This window comes from Paroedura picta, chromosome 4, assembly GCF_049243985.1.
Source record: "Paroedura picta isolate Pp20150507F chromosome 4, Ppicta_v3.0, whole genome shotgun sequence".
Taxonomy (NCBI): domain Eukaryota; kingdom Metazoa; phylum Chordata; class Lepidosauria; order Squamata; family Gekkonidae; genus Paroedura; species Paroedura picta.
Window position 1 is genome coordinate 60,848,609 of NC_135372.1, and position 14,634 is coordinate 60,863,242.

The following is a 14,634-nucleotide window of genomic DNA, read 5'->3' on the forward strand; positions in this document are numbered from 1 at the left end:
AGCTAGATAAAAGTTTTGGAGCTTTTGAAAGTTTACATTTGTATTTAGTTATAATAACGTATTACATGGTCTTTGCTTTGGATCAGAGTTGCCACGCGCACCCTCTTTTTTACGACCCCTCCAGCTTCCTGTTGTGAAGAAGAGATTCCCTGGCATAAACGGAGCAGGGCCAACTCGGAAGGCTTCGGGGAGGGGGGGTGCCTAGGCCCGCGTGCAGGCGCAAGCGGCTCCGGGGTGGGAGGAGAGACCCGGAGGCCTAGCTCGCCTCTCCCTCGCGGCGCCTTCTCAGCCATCTCTCGAGGGGGCGGGCGGAACCCGGGCAGGGGCAGGGCTGCAGGGTTCTTCGCGGCTGTGCAATCTGGCGAGGCGGCCCTTAGAGGTTCAGGGCAGGCTGCCTCCGTATTGTCGTCTAAGGGCGCGGTAGGTTACGGGCCGGCTGCGGCCGGAAAGCGAAGTCCTTTCTGCCTTCGCGCTCATAGAAACCGGGGGCGGGAGAGAAGGGAGTTGGCCTCCGCAGACATGCAGCCCCTTGAGGGAAATCTCGAAAAGCTTCCATGTGGAAGCTTCCCTGTGGAGAAGGCGACGCTCAGGCCAGGCCGAGCGAGGGTCGTGATAAGAGAAAGTTCCGGCTAGTGTTTTTTGACTGTCAGGTTTACGGAGATGTATAGTCCAGGGTTATGTAGAAATTCTGAACGTAAATAATTTCTGCTAATATTCCATCTTAATTATAGACTTTTGCGCTGTTAAAGAAAGCTTGTCTCCATGTAGCCGTTTCATACCCTTGAAACTTATTGTCATACAGGTATGTTCTGTGCTCAGCCCTATTTCTGCTCCGTTGGCATTAGAGAATCACTACTGAAGATTATTTATCCTTTGAGATTCGTCAGGTTCTCAACCTCTCCAGTATGTATTATGTATTCCTTATATAGGTTGTGAGAACATGTTTCTTGTTGTTCATGTGTGGGGTATGCTAATAGCAAGCATCCTGAATTCAGACTTGATATCTATTGAAGGCATTTATTTTGCTCTTTAGTCATTGCAGAGTGCTTTTCTCTTCTTGGTTGCAAATGTCCGTATGAATTAGATATCCCTTCAGTTTGTTTGTCTTCTTGTTGCACTTGTTACAGCTGTGAGATATAATGCTATCAGTAGAATGTTAAAATAACAGGCTTAGTTGTACGACCAGTATGGCTGCATTCTGCATCTGTTGTTTCCCCCTTGGTAGCACATGCTTACTTATTATATGAATTTAGCCAGGACTTTGGTCAGAAACTGCCTTCCTTGAGTAAATGAATCGCTTGTATATTCTAGCATCAATTAGCAAGCTTTTATTATTTATTTAACTCACTCAGGAGCATTTCTGGTTAAACTGCTGATTGGGAGTAGGTCATAATGTTGTCAACAGCCTGGAGAAAAAATCCTGTCCCTTCAACAGAGGCTTAATGGAATATAAATTGCCAGATGAAGAATTCTTCTGGTAGATCAGTTTTCTTCCAGTTGAAATGGGTCTAAAATTAATTAGAATAAAATAAACTGCACAGCAGAAGAGATTGACACCCAGCTTAATTAGAACAACCACCACCTTGTAAGGGCAGAATCATAGAGTTGGAAGGGACCTCATGGGTCATCTAGTCGAACCTCCTGCACTATGCAGGACACTCACAACCCTACTGCTCATCCACTGTAACCTGCTACCCCCTTGAACCTTTACAGAATCAGCCTCTCCATCAGATTGGCTATCCAGGCTCTGTTTAAAAATGTCCAAAGATGGAGAACCCACCACCTCCCGAGGAAGCCACTGAGAAACCGCTCTGTCAGGAACTTCTTCCTGATGTTTAGATGGAATTTCTTTTGAATTAATTTCATTCCATTGGTTCTGGTCCATCCTTCCAGGGCGGGAGAAAATGACTCTGCTCCATCCTCGATATGGCAGCCTTTTAAATACTTGATGGTTATCAAATCCCCTCTCAGCCATCTCCTCTCCAGGCTAAACAGACCAAGCTCCCTCAACCTTTCTTCATACGTCTTAGTCTCCAAACCCCTGACCATCTTTGTTGTCCTCCTCTGGACACACTCCAGTTTGTCTACATCCCTCTTGAACTGGGGTGCCCAAAACTGAACACAGTACTCCAAGTGAGGCTGAACCAGAGCAGAATAAAGCAGTGCCATCACCTCCCGTGATCTGGACATGATACAGCCAAAAATCCCATTTGCCTTTTTAGCCACTGAGTCACACTGCTGACTCATGTTCAATGTATGGTCTACTAAGACTCCTAGATCCTTTCCGCACATACTACTGCCAAGACAAATCTCCCCCAACCTATATTGGCGTGGGTACAATTTATGTAGAAACCTTCCCGTCCAGCTCGGATTCCCTTTGGCTCCGTGAACTCCTGACTCCTATCGGCTTCCATTGACTTCTGGCAAACGTCTTTTGACTACGCACCTGGACTATGCAATTGGACTGACTACGCAATTGGACTGACTTTGTTGAATATATATTTATCTGGACTCTGACCTTGGCTTTCCCTCGACTACTCTTTGCCTCGCCCCTAACTCGCTTGCTTTGATACCTAACGACCCGGACTGGACATTGACCTTGCTTTGGTGTGGACTGAGGCCCAGGTACCTCCCGCCCAGCTGCCATTGGGTGCGGCCAGATAGGGCAGCATACTCTGTGTGCCTCGCAGCAGGAGGCATAGCAGGTAATTAGGGCTGGTTTGTAAGAGAGAAGGAGGGCTGGTGTGCAGTTTAGAGCAGCCCTCTCTGTCTGTCTCTCTCTCCCTCCATTGCAGCAGGAGTGGCTTTCTCTGTGTCTTTGACAGCAGCTTGGGGCAACTGTCTCTGTGTCTCTTTCTGCCTCCTTCGCAGCAAGAGCGATAGGAGGGAATGAAGGCTTGTGTTCGGTCTGGCAGGGCTCTGTGTGTCTCTCTCTGTCTATGGCGCATCTGACAGGAACGTGGCTAGCGTCCAGGGATGGAGGGCGGGAGCTGTAGGGGCAGGGCCAACCCTGATTGGCCCTATTCCAACTCAGACAGCCAGACACGTTCTACCCCCCCAGGATCTTTCACAACTATATAGAGGAACCATGGATAAGGATTTGTTTATACTCATCCTTGGTAATAAGGCCTTCCTTCAATTTCCTAAATGACTCTTTTTTAATTCCTCAAATCATTTGACAGCTGTTTATGGAGCCACCTTGGCTTCCTTAGGCTCCTTCCATCTTTCCTTCTCAAGGGAATTGTTTGTGATTGATCCTTCAGTATTTCACTTTTAAGAAACTGCCAGCCCTCTTGGACTCCCATCTCCAAGTCTTTCTGACCACGGGACTCTACCCAACATACCTTTAAGTCTGTTAAAATTTGCTTTCCTGAAGTCCAGTCTATATGTCTATGTAAAGGTTTTCTCTTTCCCACAATTGAAAATTCCAAAACCACATGGTCACTACTACCAAGCGTGCTCACTACTTCCACCTCATCTACCAGTTCTTCCCTATTGATGAGAATCAAGTCTAAAATAGCAGGGCGCCTGGTTCCCCTCTCTACTTTCTGGAAAATGAAGCTGTTGGCAAGATAGGTTAAGAAATTAACAGAGTTGGTTTTCCAACAGATATCTGAGTAGCAGAGTTGGTCTTTTAGCAGAGTTGGTCTTCCAACAGATATATGAGTAATTGAAATCACCCATGACCCCCTCTTTGAAAATTGTGTAATTTGGTCTAGCAGTATCTCATTCAAGTCTGCTTTGGTGGTCTATAGCAGACCCCCACAATAATACCACTCTCATTTCCTACTCCTTTTATATTTACCCAAATACACTCAACTGAACTTACAAGCCCAAGTACCTGCATTTCTTCTCAAGTATAAAGATTCTTAACATATATTGCTACATCTCCCCACTTATTTTCTTGTCTGTCCCTTCTGAATAGATTGTAGCCCTCAATTCTAGTATTCCAATTGTGGGTATTATCCCACCAAGTTTCTGTGATTCCCATTAGGTCATGGCCCCCTTCCTCTATTAGGACTACTAGTTCCTCATACTTGTTTCCCATACTCTGTGCATTAGCAAAGAGATTGTAACCCATTCCTTGTGTGCCCCGTTCCTCAGGTTTTTGTACTCCCTTGCAAATTAGTAGTTCCCTGCTTATGTGCCATTCCCTGTAGATTTGCAGTCTTCTCATCTTGAGTTCTTACCATCACACCAAATTCTGAATTTACGTCTCACTCTGTCTTTGGATCTAGTTTAAAGCCTTCTTCACCAGGTTTGTAAGGGTTCTCCCAAAAATACTATTTCTATCCCTTGTGAAGTGCACAACGTCTCCTGATAGTAGCTCCTCATATTGACATCGGAGACCATGATCCAGAAATCCAAACCTTTCCTAACAACACTATTGAGGTAGCCACTTATTTACTTGCATGATTTCTCTCTCTCTTCATAAGCCACGGCCATTTATAGGAAGGATTGATGAAAACACAACCTGTGCTCCAAGGTCCTTTACCTTTTCCCCCAGATCCACAAAGTCTTTCTTAATATGTTCCATACTCTGCTGGGCAGTATTTGTTCCTACATGGATTAGAACGAAGGGATAATGATCTGTGGTCTTGATGAGCCTGTCCAGCAATTCTGTGACATCCTTTATGCGTGCACCAGGTAGGCAGCAGACCTCTCAAGACAGCAAGTCAGGTCTACACACTTTGGCCTCTATGCCTCTCAGCAGGGAATCTCCAATTACCAGTACCCGTTTCTTTGTACCCCTGGGAGCAGACCTAGAACTTTCACCTGTGGGGCCGATGAAGTGTTTGATGGGCTTTGTGGGGTTGTCAGGGGAGAAGACCTAGAACTCTCACCTGTGGGGGCCTGTAACTTTTTTGCTGGTCTTCGTTGGAGCTTGCTCTTCATGGGGAATTGCACATGCTCCTGTGTTCCTGAATCAACCTCTTCAGGCAGATCCTGGAACCGACAGCTGAGCATCAGTGGGTCAGGTCTTCTCATTCTTCTACTCCTATGTATAACATCCTTCCATTTATTACCCTCCTGTGTTAGGTGCTCCTGATTTTGTTTTGATAGATTTCCCTCCTCCTGCAGCGTATTCAATCTTTTCTCTAATCCTCGGACTTTCTCCTCTAGCAAAGCCACTAATTTATACTTGCAGCATTTGTAAAAACTGTCCCCCCAAGGTAACATTCTGCAGATGGTACATGTCACTACCTGAGCTTTTTCAGGCTTCATGCCACTTTGATTGATCTGAAATACTTCTCAGTCCTACACTTCACTGAATCCTTTGGCTTGATCCTCTGGCAATGAGCCAACAGCCAAGAGTCCTTTAGCTCTTGCCCTATGGTTCCTTAGAGTCTTCTGGTTTGATCCAGAACCCAAGAGTCCTTTGGTTCTTTTAGTATTGTGCATGCCTCTGGCAAGCAAGAGCCTTTTATAGTACAAAGGCCTATGCAGTAGAGGGTGGAGCTAGCAGTCAGCTCCTGTGTCAGTTCCTGAGATAACGCTCTCCTTCTCCCAGCTCCTCCAAGTACTGCCTCCTCTGGTAAGCAAGAGCCTTTTATAACACAAAGGCCTACTCAGCGGAGGGTGGAGCTAGCAGTCAACTCCTGAGATAACACTCTCCTTCTCCCAAGTACAGTATTCAAAATCTGGGTTGAAACCAAACATCTCCTCCACTTATGGAAGGAGTAGGGATTCTTTCTTTGATTGTAGACTTGCTGCCCACTTTACACCCTATGCTTTTCCTGGGTCTCTTCTGACATAGGAGCAGCATTTTGGGTAAGCTGATCAGATTTTAACATTGGTAAAGTGGGGCACCATTGACCGGGGAGATTCTTGATTAAAAATTTGGTCTATATGGAATAACAAAAAGTTTCATAGAACGCAAAAATAGTATTATAATATTTATATTTTTAATTTCAACATAAATACAATTTGCCAGGTACCCCCAGATGTCCCTCCAAAAGTGGGACAATCTGGTCACCTTAATTTTGGGGAATGCAGTGCATATTATTATTGATCTCACAATACTGGTACAAGAAAGTTCTCAGTTGATTGATTTAGAAAATGTATACGCCATCCCTTTAGAAACTTTCAAAAGGGATTGACTGACCAAAGCTGAGATTTAGAAGAATTAGAAACAAGAATGCCTGTTTGTTTTGATCTCTTTGAGGAAATTGTAACTTACACGCTTAAGATCTAAAGAAGGAAGGAAGGAGTGGTATTGACATGGGCAAAATTGTGTTGTTTCTTTTCTTAAAACTATTGAAGAGACATCATCACAACAGCCATAGCTGAAGAGGAATCCTTTGTATGTATTATTTTACTCATTCAAATTAAATGTATGATCTGTCCATATGTATTGCAGGTTAGTCATTTTGGTTTCTAGGGAGAATTCAGGCTTACTTTGTCTTCATCTGATGGAGAGTACCCTTGTGGACAAATTCCATGAAGCACAGGGGACTCCAAAGGAGCGTGGGAATTGAGTACAATCACACACCAGCACTGGAGCCCCCAATGTCATCTTGCATTTTGTCCACAGGAGCCCCAAGGACCATGAGCACTGGATTTTGGGGGATCACATTTTGCAGTGGTAAACGGCAGAGATCTCCCTCTGCAATATCTGATGGTCATGGTAATTGGAATCCAATCCATTGTTTTTTACAGGATACTGATGATTCTGATAAAAATGTCTGCTTTATTTTGTATACAGACTATGACCTTCAGACATAAAAATGCAAAACGAATTGAAGGGCTTGACAGTAATTTATGGTGAGTAACACTGAATGATTAATGAAAATGAATAAGGAGTAAATGCAACAATCATGGGAAATTCTTATATTTTGTAAACTTGTTTGTGTGGTGTTTATGGAGGATTGGTTGCTTAGCAGGAAAAAAATATCTGGCCTTCCCATCTAACACTTTGATACATAGAAATTGTGGGTAAAGGTTTTTTTTTTTAAAGTATGGTAGTAAAGAGGATTCTCTGCTAATCTTTTGCACACTATGCTGCTCTTGAAAGCAGAGTTACAGGGATTTTTAAAATAAAGGATGGAAACCTTATTTTCAGCTCTTCAATTCTATTTCCCAAGTTTCCAATTTCTTTAGTACTATCAAGTTGTCTCCAACTTAAATTCCTGCATTCTCAAACTCTCCATGGCCCATCCATGGGACAGAAAGCCTACAAAACCATAAGCTACCAACCTCCTTCTCTAACTACAATCTTAAGAACATTTTCGTTGGAGTAAATTCTATTGAGTAACATAGGACTTACAGCCACATTTGCCACTATAGGTTTACTCCCTGAGCTTCCAATACGGCAAATCCCCTTCCAACATTAATGGGGCTCAGTAGCAAAGTTAAAATGATGTTCACATAGTTAGGCAAGGTGAACTCATTCTAAAGTTTCAGACTAGTATTCAAAATGTAAAAACTATTTCTCATAAGGGAGAAATCAGAGGTTTACATGGCATTTTGAAAAAAGTCGAAAACATATGAAAATTGAACAAAATATACTGAGCTTGTGATGAACATCTGATGATAACTAGAATAAACAAGCCATGCTGATAGAACTTTTTAAAAAGTATAATTTAAAAATACCCCTGGTGAGCCAAACTATAATATAGTTCTTTTTTTCTTTTCATAGGGTGGAATTCACCAGCTTAGCTGCAGATCCTTCTGTTGTTAATCTTGGACAAGGCCTTCCTGATATATCTCCTCCTAACTACTTAAAAGAAGAGTTGGCAAAAGTAGCCTTTGTGAATAGGTTAAACCAATACACACGTGGTTTTGTGAGTACATTTTATGTTTCTGAACTTGCCTGGCTATATTTTAGAGTGCCTGCATGCACCTTTCTAGGTGTGAATTCTGAAATTCCAAATGTCAAGTGTAGATTCCTTTTTAAAGATAGTTTTTCCTTAGCAACTTTTATTTTACAGTAGAACATATCTATGCTAATTTCATGTCATGAAGAGGGTCAAGAAGAGTACAAATGTGGCTTCTGTTTTAGAGCTTCAAACTGTAAAGGTGTTAATGTGGTCTAAAGAAGACTATGCACTGGACCCCAATGCATTGAAAATGCAATTGATTGTCATTTCCCATTGAAAGATTGCTAATTAGTGACACACTTTCCAGTATACCAGGGTACTTTGCAATTCCTACCTATTCCTTCCTCTGATAACTGCATCTGGATGCTGTGGGTAGTGACTTCCCCGGTGCTATCCAAAGATGGCTGAACATGAAGATGAATCCTGACTTCTATATATTCATTTATGTTTGTATATTATCCATTGACCTTCATAAATTTCCTATACAGGTATTCATTTTGGATTGGATCCGGGGGAATTTTTACTTGACAAAAAGGGGGAACTGAGATTTTCACTAATTTCCCCCTGCAGACTAATGGTTCTGCCCCCATGATGTTCCTTGGGTTCGTCTGTGCTAGCATTATTTGCAGTGAAAGGGGGAGGGGGAGAAATACCACTCTACAGATGTGAATTTCTTCAGCAACTGGAGATTTTGCATGGGATCCAGCCTTTTCTAACAACAAAAATAAAACAAATGTGTTAACAAACAATAATTAAAATTAATTCAGACTAAAATATTAAAGCTTAATATAAAAAGATTTTTTTAAGATCAAAAATAACATACAGTTGTATAGTTGTACAATAAACATCACTGACTCTGGATTGAATCAGAGACAAATCTTTTCCTGATGGTCATGAATAATAGTAAAAAGTTGGTTACCACCAGTGTGACCATTGGAAATACATTTGCCAAAAGAAACGTAATTCAGTCATCATCCAAATTGGAAATACAAAATAGTATATGATTAAAACTTGGTTGGATAGAATTATAAAGTAGACAATATCCAGCACTAGATAATAAATTCTGCAAAGATCTTTAACTTTTCCAAAGTTGAAGAGATCTTCAAATGTTCCTCCTGAAAAGCTGACCCCCAAACACATACCTGGCTGTGGTCTTACTAAATCATCTTGGGAGTTTCTAGTGCCAACAGCAATCAATGAATCAGCAACTCTGTAGTCAACAATGAAAGATACAGACGAATGACTGTACCCATTGCAGCTCCAGGCTCAGAAAAAGGCAGATTTGCCCTTCCAGCACTGCTGGCAGATATCAGCCACTGAGCTGGTTCCTCAAGGAAAACCCACTTTGGAAAACATTAAAGGAATTACAGGACCACCTAAGGTGAAAAGAACCATTGTTCCAAGCTTTATGGGTGATAATTTTGAGCTGATGTTTGCCAGTAGCAGCTGACTCAGTGACTGAAGAATGAGTATTTGGTTAACCCACTGTCCTTTACTCAGCACATAGAAGTGAAGTGATGTGACTATTCTGTAGCCCACTGATTGACCTTTCTAAGGCTCTTTCTCAGGCCTTTCTCCCTAACTTCTGAAAAAACAGTTTGTACATTACTCCTTTAGCCAAAGAGTTCTAGTTGCCATGTAGCTTGTTGATGCACTCAATTCCAATTGTAAACGGGGGAGAGAAGACAAAACTGCAGTTCTCTTACTAAGTGTGACAAAATCGCCAGTGACTTTGTTGAGTTACTTGAAGTACAATTAAGCTGCTGATAGATAGTTACCGTAGTTTCCCCAGTAAGAAGGCAGTGGTCACCTATGAATTTTAATAAATCCTTACAAGAGTCTCCAAGATGTTCCTTAGAACCAGGAGTATTCCCTTCCAAATCAGAGGAAGATGGCAACAGTAGGCTCATATATCCCCCCTGGAAACTTCTTGCTAAATAACTTTCTAGAAAAGAATAAGACACCAACTCATGCCCCGGAGCTTTATACCCAACAAGAGATGAAGAATCAGGAATCCAGCATTCTGTTTCTTTCATTACAAGAAAGTCATCAGCACAAAGCTGCTGTGTAGAGAACATGTATCCTAATGGGTCCTTGTATGCTATGCTTTCCCCATAATTGATAATTAATAACAATAGCTATAAACTGCAAGGTTCTAGAGAACGTTCAAAAACTCTGAGAGGATATACCCAAACGAAAGTCGGTGAGATACCTTGCAGCGGTCACAAATGATCTTCTTTCACTTCCCATTGGCTACAGAGGAAAGGATGCGCAGTAATGGGTTTAAACTACAAGTACAACGATATAGGCTAGATATCAGGAAAAATGTTTCACAGTCAGAGTAGTTCAGCAGTGGAATAGGCTGCCTAAGGAGGTGGTGAGCTCCCCCTCACTGGCAGTCTTCAAGCAAAGGTTGGATACACACTTTTCTTGGATGCTTTAGGATGCTTTGGGCTGATCCTACGTTGACAGGGGGTTGGACTAGATGGCCTGTATGGCCCCTTCCAACTCTATGATTCTATGATTCTAAAGCATGCAGGAGGCTGCCAAACAAAGACAGCAGCTAAAACAGCCAGATAAATCAAATGAGAGCCAAGAACTGCTTAAAAGGGGAACAGCAGGCTTCCAAAAGCCATTTGTTATCTATTTCTTTACAATTTAGAGTCTAAACACTTAGTAAAAGTTAAAAGGTAGTTTCACCACATTTATTATAAGACATGGCAGAGAACATCTAGACTGCTAGTGGCATCTCACTTCCTCCTTCTATACTATTCTTTATAATAAAAGTTTAACTTTAAGATATACTTCCTTGGATAGTATGGCTTTTTGCAATGAGGCCGGATTTCGTATGCTACATGCACTATAATATTTACAGGAAAAGACAACGGCAGCTTTCTAAAACTCCTTTTCAGGCAAGTTGCTGCTCCTATTTATTTTTATTTTTATTAAATTCATGTATCACCCTCCCAAGAAGCTGGCTCAGAATGGTGACATCATTTGATTATACAGCAATACAATTTAAAACCATTAAGATTAAATTAGAAATTAAATCTAATCACATTAAAACAATCAGAACAGTATCAGCATCAATGAACAGGTTGCTACAGATTTTCTGGAGCTAGACTCCAGTCTGGGGGAGGCTTTAATAGGGGGTGTAGTAGATGTTATTTGAAATTCACTGTCCCCAGCCTAAAACGTGGCGGAAGAGGTGTGTCTTGCTAGCCCTGTAGAAGCCTGCTAGTTCCGTCAGGGCCTAGTTCTGCTTTGGGATCTCATTCCACCAGCTGGGGGCTAAGACAGAAAATGCCTTGACCCTGGTTGAGGCCAGATATACTTCCTTAGTATATCTTAGGCCAGGGACCATCAACTGGTTAGTATTTGAAAAGTGGAGTGCTCTTTGGGGGATATAGATGGAGAGGCGATCTCTGAGATACACAAGGCCTTTTCTTTGAACCCGCTCACTTGCCTAGATTGACATCTTAGTTTTTTTTTCTTGGATTCAGCACTCTGCTTTGCCTTTGTAGCATCTTCACTTGCTTCTGTAGCCTGTGCAATCTGAGTCAGAAGCCCAGGGTTTCGTGAAACCTTGTGGTTTCTTGGTGGCTTTGGAAGGGTTTCCTGAATGGGTGGGACTTAATTTTTTTTTAATGGTTAAACATTTATTGGTGATGTGTGACCACCTAGGTGGGAATACAATAGCTCCACAGCAGCTGGTACCAAAACAGAATAGAACTTCATTAGAACATCAGCTAGGTCTGGTCTGGGTGCTGCTAGACCCCATAACAAGCCACAGCAAACAATCAACAACATACGTGAAAAGTGAAACTAAAGCAAAGCATTTTACTGTAAAGGGTCGTATTAAAATGAATATGTCATACAGGAAGAGAAAGTCTACAAGTGCTCACAATATAACACCTTCCAAGTTGGAAGTTGCATGAGAATGGTAGATACTAGACAGAAGTCACAAAAGGGATGTATGAGAATTTCTTTTCCAACTTTCTGGCTTTTGAGGGGGCATTATTTAACATGACTCCCAAGATAATGGTAAACTAGAATTTATTCTGGTTTTGTTTTTGTTAATAAAATGTTGGTTTTTAAAGGGACAAGGTCCTAGAATTTACACTTATTGGCTAGTTGTAGACACAATGCACAGCTTATGGTTTTGCTCAACTGTTCCTATTCTTTGGGATGTTATCTGCACAGGAAAAATTCCATGTGTGTAGTATACCTGGAGCCTCTTGTGGCACAGAGTGGTAAGGCAGTGATATGCTGTCTGAAGCTCTGCCCATGAGGCTGGGAGTTCGATCCCAGCAGCCGGCTCAAGGTTGACTCAGCCTTCCATCCTTCCGAGGTTGGTAAAATGAGTACCCAGCTTGCTGGCGGGTAAATGGTAATGACTGGGGAAGGCACTGGCAAACCCCGTATTGAGTCTGCCATGAAAACGCTAGAGGGTGTCACCCCAAGGGTCAGACATGACCCGGTGCTTGCACAGGGGATACCTTTACCTTTAGTATACCTGGTTTTCTCTCATGATCTGGCTATAGCCTCTAATTGCATCTGAATCTTGTTCTCAGACATATTCTTCAGTTCCTTTAAGGATTTATAGTTCAGATATGATAACCACAGTGCATGTGGCTGATTTATGATAGTTTCAGTTTTCTGTGTAGCCTATTGCTCAAATTTGTTTCTCTCCCCCCCCCCCCCCAATCTTTTAAAAATGCACACAGGGACATCCACTGTTGGTGAAGGCTTTGTCCCAAGTTTATGGAAAGGTTTGTGGAAGAACGATTGACCCACACACTGACATCCTGGTGACAATAGGAGCTTATGGATCTTTGTTTAGTGCAGTGCAGGGACTCATTGAAGTAGAAGATGAAGTAAGTATTTGTTAAGCATCTCACTTTAAAAAAAGGTCAAAATAGTCTTCATTTCATTAAACTCCTTGAAATCCATCCAAGGCTGCCTGCTAAATGTTCAAACACACTTCAAAACTCCAGCTGGTGCAGAATGCAGCTGCTAGGGTCCTCACTGGTTCATCTTGGATGATGTATATCCAGCCAGTACTGAGGCAGCTGTATTGGTTGCCAGTTTTGGCCCAGATCAAGTTCAAGGTCTTGGTTCTGATCTTTAAGGCCATTTGCAGCTTGGGCCCAGCCTATCTGAGGGACTGTTTATCTGCTTATGGGGCCCTTTTTTCTGCAGGTACTAATCTGTTAGTGGTCTCTCACCCCAGAGAGATATGCATGGCTTTGACCCAGGTCAGAACCTTTTTGATCCTTGCCCCGACCTGGTGGAATGAGCTCCCAGGAGACCTGAGGGCCCTGATGGAGCTGACAACTTTCTTCAGGCCCAACACAACGGAGCTGACAACTTTCTTCAGGCCCAACAAAACGGAGCTGACAACTTTCTTCAGGCCCAATACAACGGAGCTGACAACTTTCTTCAGGCCCAACAAAACGGAGCTAACAACTTTCTTCAGGCCCGACAAAACGGAGCTCTTCTGCCAGGCCTATAGTTGAAACCAGTCCATCAAGAGCGATGAGCCCCCCTCAGGCTCCACTATACAACCTTTTTTGCATACCCCTTGTTAGATGACTGTGGGGGGGGGGTAAGAGGGACCTGGCCATCTTGGTATGTTGGGAGTTATACAGGTTAGGGTGTTTTATGGGATTTTATGGAATGTATATTTTATGTAACCTGCCTTGAGTCTTTGGCGGAAGGTGGGCTATAAATTTAATAATGATAATGATAATGATAATGATAATAATATAATGATAATAATAATAATACTTCCCTCCCCCTGACCTTACAGTTGTTATTTTTTTAAAAAATTCTTCCTATATAAAAGGGCTGTCTGGTGAATTAGCTACTCAGTGCACCCAAAGAAGAGTCCTTATTTTGAAAAAAAAATCAACCCTACCATATTTGTTTTGACTGTAAACTTGGTTCCTTGGATGACCCTACTGTGACTGGAAAAATCCTAGGTATCTGGTTATCCAGATGCTTAGAACTGCTATACTGATCCTGACAAGATGTTTTTTCATCCTCTAAGCCTTTTGTTTGGAATGAGTCTGGGGATTTTTCTTTCTGGACATTTCTATTCCGGTCACCTGCCCCAGGCCCAGTACTTTGTGAAACGTGTTTTTCCTGCTGTCTTATAGGGTTTTGTTGCATTTGTGCACTTCCTAGGACAGAGGTGACCAAACTGTGGTTCTGCAGATGCCCATGAACACCAGTTACCATGAGTCCCTGGCAGCAGCTCATGGTAATTGTAATACATGAATATGTGGAGAGCCACAGTTTGGCCACCCTGTTTGAAGATTTCCCTGACTTTTCTCCCACCTTTAGTAAAACTTGTTTGCTCCAAAGTTGTGTAAAAAATTATGGTAATACATGGAAATATCACTCACCCTAAGTGCCCCCAGTTAAATATAAACCTCATATTGGATTAAATTAACTGACTGTGAGTTAAGTTGCCAATGCTGTTATACTTCTCTTCCAGATTCTTTTGTCTCCCTTGTTCTTTCCTCTGCTCATTCATATTTGTTCTCCTTATTATAAAATCCACAATTATGTCCTGTTATCTCTCAAATGGAGCTGTAGCTCTTATTGATCTCTTTTTAACTTGCTGCCCTTTTTTGCTTTCTTTCACGTCCATTTGTAATCACTAAGTTGAAGCAGATGTATTTTTCATAGCAGACACTCTTGAGTATATCTGACATCTAAAATGCCACTGGTATTGAACTGGGAAATTTAAAATGCAGTTTGCTTGGCTAGATATCTAGAATTAGCATTGAAGCAGACCAAGATGCTT

At 42.1% G+C, this 14,634-nt stretch overlaps 1 protein-coding gene across 4 annotated transcripts in view; it reads left to right on the plus strand.

Annotated features, from left to right (window-relative positions):
* The first annotated feature begins 236 nt into the window (after nt 1-236).
* KYAT3 (kynurenine aminotransferase 3) overlaps nt 237-14,634 on the plus strand; it is a 31,641-nt gene continuing 17,243 nt past the window's right edge. The window contains exons 1-5 of one of the 4 annotated variants that reach the window (XM_077333086.1): nt 245-420; nt 803-903; nt 6,707-6,765; nt 7,640-7,784; nt 12,548-12,697. In XM_077333086.1, the coding sequence (XP_077189201.1) occupies nt 805-903; nt 6,707-6,765; nt 7,640-7,784; nt 12,548-12,697 (453 nt within the window). In that variant the 5' untranslated portion in view covers nt 245-420; nt 803-804. The other 3 variants (XM_077333085.1, XM_077333087.1, XM_077333088.1) reach the window with 3 other exon arrangements.